This window comes from Pseudonaja textilis, chromosome 1 (assembly GCF_049901715.1).
Source record: "Pseudonaja textilis isolate UNSWEBS1 chromosome 1, rPseTex1.2, whole genome shotgun sequence".
In the NCBI taxonomy this organism is placed as follows: Eukaryota; Metazoa; Chordata; class Lepidosauria; order Squamata; family Elapidae; genus Pseudonaja; species Pseudonaja textilis.
Window position 1 is genome coordinate 190,862,091 of NC_141990.1, and position 15,483 is coordinate 190,877,573.

General features: G+C 39.0%; 1 protein-coding gene across 5 annotated transcripts in view; it reads left to right on the top strand.

Moving 5' to 3' along the window:
- Nucleotides 1-9,282, top strand: part of LOC113434109 (sodium channel protein type 1 subunit alpha) — a 97,869-nt gene extending 88,587 nt beyond the window's left edge. For all 5 annotated transcript variants that reach the window (XM_026697114.2, XM_087920020.1, XM_087920023.1 and 2 more), the window contains 3 exons: nt 2,456-2,560; nt 3,175-3,445; nt 6,046-9,282. In XM_026697114.2, coding sequence (XP_026552899.2) covers nt 2,456-2,560; nt 3,175-3,445; nt 6,046-7,220 — 1,551 coding nt within the window. In that variant the 3' untranslated portion in view covers nt 7,221-9,282. The remainder of the gene's footprint in view (nt 1-2,455; nt 2,561-3,174; nt 3,446-6,045) is intronic.
- The last annotated feature ends 6,201 nt before the right edge of the window (nt 9,283-15,483 follow it).

Here is a 15,483-nt window from a genome sequence, read left to right on the forward strand (position 1 = left end):
GTCATAGGTGAAGAGAGAGAACTGGAAGGGGTTCAGCACACAGCCTTGGGGTATGCCAGTACTCAGTGTGATAGTAGATGAAGTGGAGTTATTCAACTTGACATGTTGTGGTCTGTTTGTTCAAAAATCCAGTATATAGCAGAGGCATAAAAAATTGGCATAACAATATGCATTAAGGATGTACTATTATAAGGCATTTCATAGCTTCTTTCATCTACCTGGCCAGTTGTAATAAGAACTCCTATCAGAATACTCCTAAGGTTCTGTTACAGTAACAGCCCCAGTTTGCCTCTAAGCAAACTGTGGTCCAGCAATTGATGCTGAATTGTTCAGTGGTGATGTTAGATGTTCAACAGTCTAAGGTCATGTGTTCAACCATCAATGCCAGAAGTAAAGGAGATCTGCTGCATAAAGACTCCTGTTGATGGGCATTTGTCCATAACTGCTTAGGCCTGTTCAGAATAACAGAGTTGGAAATAACCTTGGAGGTCTTCTACTCCAACCTCCTGTGTAGGCAGGAAACCCTATACCATTTCAGACAAATGGTTGTCCACTCTCCTCTTAAAAACTCCCAGTGTTGGAGCATCCACAACTTCTGGAGATAAGTCGTTCAAGCTAAGGTACTTTTGTCCCATCCTTGAGGCACAGGAAAGTATCCTGACACAAATTACTGACCTCATGCCCAGGGATGGGATCCGACTGGTATAACTACCAGTTCTGTTGCTCTGCGTCGCACACGCATGCACAATTTACGACCTGCTAAGCTGCCCAGACAGCTGAGCAGCACTGCATGCAGGTGCGCAGTAGTTGGAAAAGCCCTTTTTTCCTGCTTTTTCAACCGCAGCTGTGCCGCGCAAAGCAGCTGAGGTTGAAAAAGCAGGAAATAAAGGTCAGGTAAGAGCCCGGGCGGGCGGGCGGCCCAAAACAGCAGCAGACACAGAACTGGTTCCTGTGTCTGCTGCTCTTCAGAGCTACCGGTTCTCTAGAGCTGAACAGAACAAGTAGAATCCCACCCCTGCTCATACCCTACCTTTACTGTGCCATGGTAATAGGGTTTGTCAGTGTCGTTGTTCCTACACACTATAATGTGGGAAGTTTTAGAGCAACAACTGGTTGCTCTAAACTGAATCCCCACTATCTTTCTCTTTTCCACTCAATGTCATCTTAGCAACAAGAACAGTAATAACAGTATATGAATGATAGGAACCCATGTATACAATTCCTCACTGGACTGATAATTTTTTTTTAAATGCTTTTATTCAGGGGTGGGGTTCAATTTTTTTAACAACTGGTTCTGTGGATGTGGCTTAGTTGGTGGGCATGGCTTGGTGGTCATGTTATTGGCTGGGCGTGGCAAACTCAACATCACTCACATCGAGGCATGCATCTTCTCACCTGGCCTCTTAAGACTGTGGGGATGCTGCAACAGTCATAAGTGTGAAAAATGGTCATGTCACTCTTTTCAGTGCCATTGTAACTTTGAATGGTCACTCCACACAAGCAAAGTACCAGCAAAAGAGGGGAAAAGAACTCCAGAGACGTTTCTGAGACAGGAAATCTAGTCCAGCCAAGAATGTAATAAGGGTTAACAGAAAGGCAGTTTCTGTAAGCAACACCAGAATGTTTCCTTCCTGCCTTCCTTACAGGATTAGGCCAGTAATTTCTTCTAAGAACCGGTTCTCCAAACTGCTTAGAATGTTAACAACCGGTTCTAGTGAATAGGTGTGAACTGGTAGAATCCCACCCCTGCTTTTATTCTGTTTAATAATGGGAATGTCAATTTCCTAGAACACCTGCATTTGGATTCACATGAGGCTAGCGTTCCTGGCCATTTACCTCTGTATCCCCCAAAAGAAAAAAAAAATACTGTGCAAGAAAGGTAAACCAAAGCACAAGTAGCCACGGAAGCCCAGAGCTGCAGAGAGGATGACCCGCACCAGACCTACTGAGCCAATGATCACTATCTTCTGAAAATTCATATCCCATGAACTATAGAAAGGCCTCATGGGTTGTTTTATGTTGTGGTGGTTTTATGTTGTTGTACTGTCTTGAGCTGCTTCTGGACGCAAGATAAAAGTTGTCTTTAAACATAAAAGAAAATACTGCCATAGGTTGGTGGGGGGAGGTTTCTCCTCTTTCCCTATGAACTCTTTTATTCTCCTTTCCCCTAAATATTTTCCCACAGCAGTCTCTAAATAAAATCTTTAATAATAACCATTGAAACATGCTGTTTAGTACATTTATTATTCAACAAATTGTAAGAAAAATAAATCAACTGCAGTTTGAACATGTGTCACTTTTTTTTAAACCTGGTTAAAATTATGTAGCATTTTCACTATAAAAATAAATTAGGCCCAATGTTTATTTTTAGCTTGTAATATGTTGTAAATGCATTTATATTTAAGACCTATACACAAGAACATGATTATAACCAATTTTCATTTCGTGCCATTACTTTGGAGGCCAAGACATCTTTATGACAGAAGAACAGAAAAAGTACTACAATGCAATGAAAAAATTGGGGTCTAAAAAGCCTCAGAAACCTATACCAAGGCCAGGGGTAAGTAATATGATCCAATAAATCTAAATTACCAAAAAGTAATTTTAAATTAAGTTAATGGATAGAGAAAAAAGTGGGGGGACAGCTATTTAGTTTGTTTGCTTTGTAATTCTCATACTGTTGTACAGGTAGTCCTTGAGTTATGGCAATTATGCCCAAATTTCTATTATTAAGTGAAATATTTGTTAAGTGAAATATTTGTTAAATAAGCCCCATTTTGTGACCTTTCTTGGCACAGTTGTTAATTGAATCATTGAAATTGTTAAGTTAGTAACATGGCCGTTAAGTGAATCTGGTTTCCTCATTGACTTTGCTTGTGAGAAGGTCACAAAAGATGATCACATGACCCCAGGACACTGCAACCATCATAAATATGAATCAGTTACCAAGCATCCGATTTTTGAGCATGTGACCATGGGAATGCTGCAACGATTATAAGTGTGAAAAATAGTCATAAGTCACTTTTTCAGTGCCGTTGTAACCTCAAACGGCCACTAAACAAACTGTTATAAATCAAAGACTACCTGTATTATAGCTCCTTATTTCAATTAAATTCTACTTAAATGTGCCCACTATAGTCTCCATTAAATATTATTTCTTCTTCTATACTTCAGAACAAATATCAAGGCATGGTGTTTGATTTTGTGACTCAACAAGTATTTGACATCAGTATTATGATTCTTATCTGCCTTAACATGATCACCATGATGGTAGAAACAGATGATCAAAGTAAAAAAACAGAAGATATTCTCTACCGCATTAATTTTATATTTATTGTCCTTTTCACTGGAGAATGTGTCCTCAAACTAATTTCCCTACGCTATTATTATTTCACAATTGGATGGAACATTTTTGACTTTGTGGTTGTCATCCTTTCCATTGTAGGTAAGAACTATTATAACAATTTGAATCTTCTCACATTTAGCTTTTATTATTATTCAATTTCTGATAAATGAATTCCCTACATAAATTATTCTTGTGGAACATAGATATACCTGTTATTTGGGTACTGGTGTTTTTTTTGTATATTTGTAGTAAAAATCATAATCATGATACCTTTGGCAATGTAATCTTAATCCAGGATGCAGATTCCAAACAGGTTATTAGATCTCAAATTATCAGATATCCATCACTCTTTTTCCTCAATATGCTTTATCAATTAGCTGCCAACCTACCTAAATCTGGCATCACATTAACGGGGTCAAAAGTTGTAATCTGAGAGTACAAATTCCCCAACCGCTTTCTTCAAGAAGTGTTTGTTTATCCAACCATTAATCAAACTCAAAAGGTAAAATGCAAAGACTCAGGAACACAGCACTGGCATAAGATCATTTTTATGGATAATAGAAGGAGACATAATAGAACTAAAAAACCAGGAACTGCTGACTGTATCCCAGGTTCAAATCTTACATCTTTTTCCCTCCTATGTGTCCGAATGGACTGAAAGGAGTTCATTTCTCAGTGAGAGAAGTGGTTGACAGATCTGCATAATTTCTGTAATGGATCTATTGGCCTCAGGCTCTTTCCGTCTAACCTTTGTCCTTTTAGCTCTTATATATTCCATTTTATATTCCATGAGGCCTTCCAAGCCAATTCAGAGTGCTGTGAGGCCTAAACTTTACCTCAAAAATTATGACTCAAGCATGGTAGGAAGACCCTTCACATTGGCAAAATACCAGTATTTTGTTCCCACTACACATAAAGAGTTTTGACATTAACTAACCCGATAGTCTTAACCTTCGGGTCTTTTGAAAGAGAGATTCAGTGGTACATCTGTATAAGTTCAACTGCCTTGGAGGAAATTAAATCACCAAAAGCTTTGGTTGCCCCTTTTATTTAAATTGGTACAAAGACTTAATTGTGTAACAAGGAAACAGATGCCTGCCTCATTCTTTTTCACTTTCAAGACAGGGTTGTCATCTGGCCGTTTTTCTGGCCAAATTCGAGAAATCTGGCCCTATAGAAATCTGTTTGGCCGTGAAAAAAATATATTTGGCCGGAAATTGGCCGTATGAAAGTTGCTTGGCCATGAAATTGAAATTTTGGCCGAATACCGGTTTTCAATACAATATATTCACATGAAAATGACTGTTAGATCATTTTTGTGTTGTTTTATTTGTTTAGTTATTATATTTTTTCAATGCGGGGGAATTCCCCTAAAAACCCTCATGCCCTAGCTCCCCCCTCCTCAGGTTCACTGCATTTGGCTCTGAGCTTTCCAAACGGTAGTAGAGGTTATTTGAAGTGAGCTGCCTAGCCTGGATGTGAGTAGAGAAATGCAGAAATTCCCATGACGTCACGTCACGTTGTTGAATAAAGACTATTTTTTATGATTTGATTATTTAAAAACAGTTAAAAAAACAAAAATCAATATATCCTCATGTTATATTGCATTAAAAAATTTGGCTGTGAGAGAAAATAATTTGGCTGAATTTGGCCGTATTTTGACTTGAGTTTGGCCGCAGAGCCAAGCTGTGATCTGGCAACCCTGTTTCAAGACACTTCATAGATAATAGTCAGAAGAATAGCCAAATTCTGTTCAATCATCATTGCTGTTTATTATGAGATAGTCAATTTTTCCTGCTTACAGTCTCATGCTCCATGAGGGCTGAATTTTAAAATTATCATTATGTTAGTATCTTTAACACAAGCATTTTGTACACTTTTTGAGAGAGATTACAGGTCTTAAATTAAAATGCATAAAGATCTTCTAGATGATTAATAGTGGTTAATAAAATAGTTTAGACCAGTTTATATGAACAATATAAAAACAAAACAAAAATATTAACAAATCTAAGTACGTAAAGCTAATTAACTAAGTTATGAAATGCCTTTTCATAACTTAGAATGTTAATTTATTAAACTATTGAGTGAATACATTTAGATGTAGATGAATCACACTTTTTCCCAGTTTTTAAATACATATGAACATGTAGTATTTTCATATACATGTTAAATAATGTAGCATAAAAGACAAGATAGAGCTTGGTAATAGCCCACAGGCCAAATACTTTCAGGAGAGCAGAAGTCTACCATTACTTTTGATACTGGATTTAGGCTGTCCTAAGTCACAGCCTTCTAAACTCCAGCGTCAAGCAGCATAATCTAGATCAGGGCTGTCAAACTTGCGGCCCACAGGCCTGATGCGTCACATGCTGCTTACGCCCGGTTTAGCAAAGGGGAAAAAAAGTCCTAACACATAACGCCACTGTGGCGATGCGAGTTTGACATCCTTGATCTAGAAGACTGCTATCATCAATAGTCTTAAATATCCCTGAGATTATCCAAGACTAAGGGGCACAACTACTTGTCTATTCTTCACCAGGGAAGTTATCAAGGCTTGCTTCTATCCCCAAACCAAACTGGGAACCAATTGTTTGTAAATTTAATTTAAGGTAGCTTCTGCAATGACTTTCCAATAAGAGAAGATAAGGTTTGGTGATGATAAACAATGTCTCTGATTCTTTTGTTTAATGTTTTAACAGGTATGTTTTTGGCAGAGATCATTGAAAAATACTTTGTGTCCCCCACCTTGTTCCGAGTAATTCGACTTGCCAGGATAGGTCGAATCCTGCGTCTGATCAAGGGGGCAAAGGGAATCCGCACTCTGCTTTTTGCCTTGATGATGTCTCTCCCTGCCTTGTTTAACATCGGTCTCCTCCTTTTCCTGGTCATGTTCATCTATGCCATATTTGGAATGTCCAACTTTGCCTACGTGAAGAGAGAAGTTGGCATTGATGACATGTTCAACTTTGAAACTTTTGGCAACAGCATGATCTGCCTCTTTATGATCACCACCTCTGCTGGCTGGGATGGCTTGCTTGCGCCCATCCTGAACAGTAGTCCTCCAGACTGCGACCCTAAAAAAGACCACCCAGGAAGTCCCGTCAAAGGAGACTGTGGCAATCCTTCGGTTGGGATTTTCTTCTTTGTCAGCTACATAATCATCTCATTTTTAGTTGTAGTCAACATGTATATTGCTGTCATTTTGGAGAACTTTGGTGTGGCAACTGAAGAAAGTGCTGAGCCTTTGAGCGAGGATGATTTTGAGATGTTTTATGAGGTCTGGGAAAAGTTTGACCCGGACGCTACACAGTTTATGGAATTTGAAAAACTTTCAGAGTTTGCAGCTGCTCTGGAGCCTCCTCTTCACTTACCTAAACCAAACAAGGTTCAGCTTATTGCAATGGACCTCCCCATGGTAAGTGGTGACAGAATTCACTGCCTCGATATATTGTTTGCTTTCACCAAACGTGTTCTGGGGGAAAGCGGAGAGATGGATGCTCTCCGCATTCAGATGGAAGACCGCTTTATGCAGTCAAACCCATCCAAAGCCTCCTATGAGCCCATTACAACAACCTTAAAAAGGAAACAAGAGGAGCTATCAGCTGTCATTATCCAACGGGCTTACAGGCGTTATCGTCTGGCACAAACAATAAAACAAGCTTCATTTTTAAATAACAAAAACAAAATCGAAGGAGGGGCTAGCCAACGTATTAAAGACGAATTCCTCGTTGACAAGATGAATGAAAACTCTTACACCGAAAAGACAGACATGACCATGTCAACAGCTATCTGTCCACCATCCTATGACCGTGTAACCAAGCCAGTTGAAGAAAAACATGAAAAGGAAGGCAAAGATGTACAAAAGAAAAAATAAAAATCTATGTGATTGGGTGACCAATTGTTTACAGCCTGTGTTGAGTAATGTAGTTGTGTCAACAGAACTCCTCCAGGTGGTCTCTGCCAAACAGACAGTTTTTACAAATGTACTGTATTCCTAAGGTCAGTGCCTCTAACAAGACAGCAACCCCTTATCAAAACACAACTGTAAAATGTAGAAAGAATGACAGGAGGTTACTGTTTTCATTACCAGCTGACACTGCTGAAGAGGAGAAAAAAAATGGCTAATTAGACCGTAGGGACCAGTAAAAGGAGTCGAGGGGGAAAAAGTTATCTTTTCTTTGGTGGGTGTGCGCGTGTGTGAATGTGAGTGTGTGCGTGTGCGTGTGTGTGTGTGTTAAGCATACAACTCTTAGTACAGTTAGTGTATCTACTGTTTGCATTTCAACTGCCATATTTGTCATCTTTTTACAAAATCTGGGTTGGTGGATTCACCCTTTTCTTTGTTTCTATTCACACATTGTGACTATTTTTGTAAATGGGGTTTATGTTGGGAAAGGGGGTAAGTAGTAAATTACCAGTATGAGGCCCAGGTGTTCTATGTTATGACTCTCTTATATGCACACCAAAATGATTTGCATGGAGGCATGCTGCATTTCTCAATCACGCATGGGGGTGGGGGGAAAGCCTTTGGTTAGAAAGAGCAACCGGTTTTCAACAACTCTGCTAACCCTGAAGGAATGCTCCATGTTGAGGTGCTTAACCAACAATAAACCAAATGGATTGTTTTTGCACAGACAATTAAATCTCACAAGAACTGGAGTCGGAAATGACTGGTTTATGTCCTGGTTGTTTATCTTATCTTGTGTGGTGTCACTTACATCAGTGTGACCTCCAACGATCCTCTCTTCCCCACCAGTCCTGAACAGGCCCCCAACTCCATTATAATATATTTAATTATTTTTTTTCTCCTGCAATATTGTTTAGCCATCTTCAGCTCTCAGCGGGGTTGCCAACATGTGTGTCTAATGAAGAGCCCTCTGTTGTGTAAATAGTCCTTTATTTGTGGTGCACGTTTGAGCAAATGAATAACGATCCGAGCACATTATGTATGTACCACAATAAGTTTAGTGTGCAAGCTTTCAGCAGGTAAAACGATGTATTCTGTACCATTATAGGTAGTTTGGATTCAATCAATGCATGTTTATATTGCCTACGCTTCTCTTCTTTAGACTGGCCAGAATCTTAAATACAGGGAGCCGAATGTCAGAGGTAAAGCGGGAAAATAAAAAAAGAGTTCAACAAGACCTCATCCCCTTCTATCATTAAGCAATATTGGAGAAATCTTTTTCTTTGGTTTGACATTTTAACATTTTAAGTAAACAAATCCAATGTATAGCCAAACTGTACAGAGTATACTGCAAATGCCTAAACCTGTTGAAAATAATGTGGGTAGAATTTTATAAGGAAATATAAATATTGTAAAGATCAAGTTGTGTTATTTTTGAGCATTATGTACATAAAATAAGAAAGAATTTTATCTTCAGGTTGATGTTGCAGCCTTTTAAGTTAGATTCTTTCCATAGCACTTTTTCATGAAAGAATATCAGAAAACAAGAAATGAAGAAGAGACGGGTAATTGTAGCTTTCTGCTTTTTAAACTGTACTTGCTAATATTTTCAAAATGCAATAATTCAATGATTTGTGAAAGAAATATCCCAATTTTGCTAGCTTCGAAACAGCTATTCTTTGCTGTAAGAAAAGGATATAAGATTTGGTTTAATATTTTTAGCTGTGCCTGCATCAGAAAATGTAGCAATTTTATTTTTTCAGAAACACAATGTTTTTCCTGGAATTATTTAACGCTAACTGTGTATATTTATTTGATTCCATGCTTTAGAAACATTGCTAATACATCGGTATTTTTTCACAGAAAAGAATAGCAAAATTATATAACCAAATACATCCAGAAATTTTATGTTTCTTATATATGTTAAATATAGATGCTTTCTTTTAATAAACTATCAACTTATTGTATTGTTGAATTGCATGCAGGAAATGCTACTAATATTCTCAATAATGTTATACATAATTACCAATGTGCAAAAATAATAAAGATTACTTTTTTATTGTAATTCCCTTGGTTATTTTTCATCTCTAAAATACAAATGAAATTCAATCTGTCATAAATAAGAATGTAACTAAAATGTTAATAAATATGCTTACACGGAACAAAGTTCCACTGATATTAGAAAAGTTTGCTACAAAAGAGAACACAGAAATGGCATGGCAGCGTTTGGTGTCATGTATGTGGTTCCCTGAATCCAACGCTAGAGATGCTGTATTCAATTTTCACAGATCATGATCATCATTTCAAGCATGAAACAGTCCCAGGCCACCACTTACTTGCTCCAAGATGGAAAACTGTATCATCATCACTGACCATCTCTGTGGTCCTTCATTTGTGCCTGTGGATACCAGCCTATCCAAGAGACTTCTTGGTATCCCACAAACTCTTTGCCCCACCCAACCTTCAAGTTTTAAAAGTTCTTTTAAATGAAAAGCTGATAGCAAAAATCATCTTTGAAAATAAAAATGGAAGGTGCTTGCATTTGTGCCCAATTTAGAAGTAATCCTACTTTCTTCCCCAGAAACAAGTAAATCCAGACAAGAATTAAAGCATATGGTGTGTATTGAGAAGGGTCACTACATTATCCTCTGAAAATGTGTATCTGTCAACATCATGAGCAGTGATTTTGGGCCATCAATCCCAAAAATAGAAAGATCATATCAACTTGAGTATGGATCCTGCACTTTTGGGACTTGGGGCTTAATGTGTCAAAACGTATTACAACAAGGGTATCAGTGCCTTATATCTGAGACTAATTAAGTGGGGGGGGGGGGTTTTGCCAAGGTCTATCAGGGCAACCTGGTCTACCCAATTATGGGATGGAGCATTATTGGTAAACATAAATTCAACTTATGAGACTAATGTATGAGATTAATTAAATGCCTTTCTTGTCATCATGTATTTTCTACCTGTTCCACTGAATTATCTTAGTTTTTCTGCTTGGCCACATTTAGTGAAATACGTAACCGAAATGTATAATTCATGTACAGTATAGGAAAGTGATTTTTAGAAAAATGGTTATTGCGGTTTGAAAACCAAGGGCTTTTCTTCCTAGCCATAGACTGCTGGAAATTCTGTGTATGTGTTGGAAGCTAGTTCACTTTATTTGCCAAGATATCAACAGCTAATTTAATGGTTGCCTGAAAGTAGTGACTCCATATATTGCTATTATTCAGCATACAGGTATTCCTTGACTTATATAACCATTCAGTGACAATTACAGCAGGACTGGAAAATGAAACTTATGACTGGTTTTCAAACAACTGTTGCAGTAACCCCATAGTCATGTGATCAAAATTAAAGGACTCAGCAACTGGCATGCATGTATGATAGCTGCAATGTTCTGGGATCATGTGATCATCATTTGCTACTTTGCCTGCTTTGGATAAGCAGTCAATGGGGGAAGCCAGATTTTCCTAACAACCATATGATTCACTTAACAACTGTAGTGATTTGCTTAACAACTATGGCAGAAAAAAAAGTAAAATGGGGCAAAACTGGCTTAACTGCTTTGCTTAACATTAACAGTGGAAGTTTTGGGCTCAATTGTGGTCATAGGTCAAGGACTACCTGTACTAGAACTGTGGAAATAACAATTATTAAGTTAAAAAATGCTCTAAGGAATGGGCAACACTTTCCAAATTAAATATAAGGTAATTTTTGTTTGGCTAGATACGTCTGAGAAATTGTCCCATTTTTAAAGTTTTTTTTTTTTTAATAGAATAGAATTCCATTTAATAGAATTCCATGAATACAATGAAATTTGAAAGCTACTTCAGCACAGTGCCCCAAACACCACATCACAATCACACTACAGAGTATTTAAAAATTAAAATAATTATCATAATAGGACTAAAACACAAATGCACTGTTTGATTCAAGACAATTACTGCCTCGGAAAAGAAACTGTTTCTCAAGTATTAGTCCTCATTTTAAGACACCTATAACACCTCCCTGATGGTAACAGTTTGAAATATGAATGTCCAGGATTAGAACGGTCTGTGGAGATTTTTAGTGTTCTAGAGAGGAGTCTGGACTTCGCAATCTCTTCCAAAGAAAGAGCAACCGATGATTTTTTTGTGCTGCGTTCATAACTCTCTGGAGCATCTTCTTATTCACTGCAGAGCATCCTGCATACCACCCCGTTACACAGTATGCCAAAATGCTCTCGACGGTAGAACGGTAAAAAGTAACCAGCAACTTCTCACCTAGACCACTCTTTTTCAGCAACGTCAGAAAGTGCAGGTGCTGTTGGGCCTTCTTTGCAATGGCCATAGTGTGGTAATATTACAAAGACAAACGTATTTCCATAATGATTGGGGGGTGGGTGGGATTTTGCACTAAGTATGAATTAAAACAGTTTCATTCCTTGATGAGGGTTTCTTTTCAGGATGGAAAATCTGGTTGTAGACCACATGCAGCAGGAGTTCTGCTCTGCCCAAGAAATAATACAAACTTCCCTCAATTGAAAATTTATGTGGGGAGGAAGATTATTTTGATTTTCTATGTCCAGGGTTCTTGTTGTTTTTCTTTGCTAAGGAATACATTGCCATGAGCCAGAATTATGTCCGTCAGTGGAATTAAACAAGGTAATTTCCTCTCCCCATTATTACTATTTTTATTTTAATCAAATTACAATGAGCATCCATCATCCCTGTAAGGCAAATTTGAAGACTATGTTATGTGCTTTGGTGGGGGAGGAGAGAAGGAATACAATTGCTCCAGTGCAAGAGATGTCTGCACCCTTCCTGGTTTACATCAGCCTTCTCCACTTTGATGCCATCTGGTGTCCGTATTACTGTATTTCCAGCCACTGTAGTTGGGTGATAATCTTTATTGAATTGATCAGTGAATTAAACAGTCTACATCAGGGGTGTCAAACTTGATTTCATTGAGGGCCACGTAAGGGCTATGTTTGACCTTGGTGTGTGTGTGTGTGTGTGTGTGTGTGTGTGTGGTGGGTGTGGCCAGGGTGGGCGTGGTCAGCTCTATGTCACTCGTGTCGGGAGCGCCTGTGGTGGCCCAAGCACTCTGTCAGCGAAAACGGGCTCCTGCGCTCCATTTCTGGCTGCGATGGCCTCCTGCAACCCTCTTCAGAGGCACCACAGGCCAGTTCTTTGCTCTTTCCTGAGCAGCACTGTGGGCCAGATGTAAGCAGACCCTGGGGCCAGATCCAGCCCCCCGGGCCTTGAGTTTGACACCCCTGGTCTACATAATAATTTTTTTAAAAAGGAACATGTGGGAAGCCCTAACCTAGGAAAGAAAGCATAGACCTACTGTAGAAAAGGCAATAAATTGCCTTTAAATCTAACATATTTCTAAGACATCGACAGATGTTCATATATTTATTACAATACAGCCAATGTGGACATCTGGACATTAAAAGTATCACCTAAATGCTAAGAAGTTTCCCACCTTGTGGCCATCAACTTCCATAAACCTTTTTCCTTTCCCACTGTTTAGGGCTCAGCTACTTTATTTCTCCTCAGTGTCCTCTGCTGTTCTGAATTTTCCATGACAAATACCTCTAACTTTTATGTGTGCAATTATTGTAGGACATTAGTGTTATTTTAATAGAGTTATTACCTTTCTCTCTCTAAGGAAGCTCATGTTGGGCTTTGAAGAGCAAGGTAGTTTATGAACCTTGGTGCTGGAAAACCACTGTGGAAAGCCAAGGACAAACCAATGGGTTATTGAACAAGTCAACGCAAGTTCTCACTTGAGACACAAATAACCAGGCCTGAATTATCCTACTTTGGACACATTGTGTGAAGACCTAGTTCTTTGGAAAAGGTCTCATGCTGGGAAGGAGACAGAAGAAGGCAACAACCAACAGCAAGGTGGATGGACTCAGTTACTAAGTGGTAACGAATGCTCTTCTGGAAGATCTGAAAGGCCTGGATCTTGCCTGATGATCTACCTCCCTTTTAACAGGCACATCACCAGAAGAAAAAACTTCACCCATTATCCATTTGCTTTTGCTTATCTATTATTAGCTCTCCTGAATGCTTTCCATAGCCTTTAGCCTTTTAAAACCAGAAACCTTTCTCTCACTTTAAAGCTTTATTCCCTTCCTCCCTTAATCTTAAATGGTCAGGGATGCTGTTTGAGATCTGGTCCTCAGTATTTGCTTCTATACCAAGTTATTGGATCTGGGTGACCCTGGGCTATGGCTATTTCTTCTGAATGCCAAATGGAGTTGTAATCAATCTGACCTCATTCATAATCTGATTGTGGACAAAGTGACCAACTTGAGATGCGTAACTGAGAACTGGGTGGACCCCTTTCAGAAATATGCTCACATGGGTTTAGGACCAGGGGAAGCTGTGGGGAAGAGGGCGGAGAAAGGCATTGAGAGCTGTCACAGGCTTTGCTTTGCAGATAGTAAATAGATGTAACACTGGTTGGGTTGGGCCTTAGAGACAATAGGGATTGCTGCTGTTGCGCTGTCCTTCCAGCTGCAAAAAATAATCCCTCCTTGAACCGTTTGTGGTTTCAATTCCGAAAAGCAATATAGCCCCTCTTTGGCCTTGGGGATTTAATTTACCAAAACGGATATTGAATCTGGGCAGCGCAAACATTCATGGCGTCCTTGTTAACCATGGACCTGTTCAGGGTCATTCATAACTCAAGGCATACGTTTGGTCAAATCTTGTTTGGGAGAAGCAGAGTCGCTAAGTCTGCATATATGTTTCTGCATTCACATCTTTCCATATGTTTTCCAAACTCTTAGTTTTTTGTCTTCTTCTCCATTCTGTAGGTGGCTTTCCCCTTTCATCAGAAGGTCCCAATAAATATTTCCTTGACATCTCCCCATGATCTGGGAAGACCCTCTTTCTTTCATCCCATGAACCTCTATTTCTCCTTCTTTACTGCATAACTATCCCTCTGTTCTTTCTACAGTTGGGCCCCTAAATTCTAAGCATTTAAGCGATTTCCTTGCCCCTTATGACAAATTCCCTACCAGTGGCATCAGCTCACTTTCCCCCCAACTTTAAAATACCCAGATCAACTCCCGCCCAATAAACAAATAAATGTATGTATGGCAAAGTGCATTAATTGATTAGATGTAGAGGCTGCCCAATTCCATGCCACTCCGTTCAGCTTACAAAAAAAGTAATATAATAAAAAAGTTAAAAGCACAAACAGTGTGCATCCCCAAAAGACCATTCACCAGGCATAAAATCCTAAATGAAATTAATAGCCATTCTTACATAAAACCCAGGGAAAAAAATAGGTTTTCAAAGATTTTCTGAACAACAGCGGAGTAGGAGCCATCCAAATCTCTGGAGGATGCTAAAATAACAAATAGGGAAGTTGCAATTCATAACTAAGAAGTGGTTATATTTTGCAATTAATCAGAATAAAATATTTTATCAGCATCAGATTAGGCAAAGATCGAAATAAGGGTGTGCCAAGGGAGAGGTAGATGGCACATATTAGATGCTCAGACATTGTGTTTGGGACTCCAGCTTCAATCAGTTGGCTGAGTTAGAACAATTACTTTTGAGTAAGGGAGCTTACAGCGCATGTAAAATGATCAGACTCAAATTATCCTACTTCGGACAATTTTGAGAATCTCTGGAAAAGGCTGCATTGCTGGGAAAGGCGGAATGAAAGAGATGTAACTTCAATGGGGCCCCATGGAAGAGTTGAAAGGACCAGACCAGGGAATAATAGATTGTCAGGGAGAAAATCTGTGTAGCTGGTTAAGAATCGACAACTTGAGGGAACACAATCAATCCGCTTGGATGCAGCGCCCCCTCTTAGGCGAGAAAAAGATAGGGCATTCCGTAATGCTTACATAGTTTGTATTTAAAAACAATACTTTTAAAATGCCCATGAAATCAAGATCACCTAGGTTAGTGCAATAATAATAATAATAATAATAATAATAATAATAATAATAATAATAATAATAATAATAATAATAGTAATGTGTCGTCGTCTTTGTGTGCACACGCACCCAACTGAATAAACTCCATCAGGCAATGGATCCTGACAGCAACCCATCGGACGCACCCTTCCAGGGTTAGGATCCCGCGCAGAGTTCGAGAAACCTGGGAAGAGCTGGGAGAAAGACTCCACTTCGTTCTGTTATCGGAGGGGGTGGGGGGGGGCATGGTGGCGGGATTGAGAGGATCCGGTCCACACAGAATGGACTCGAGGG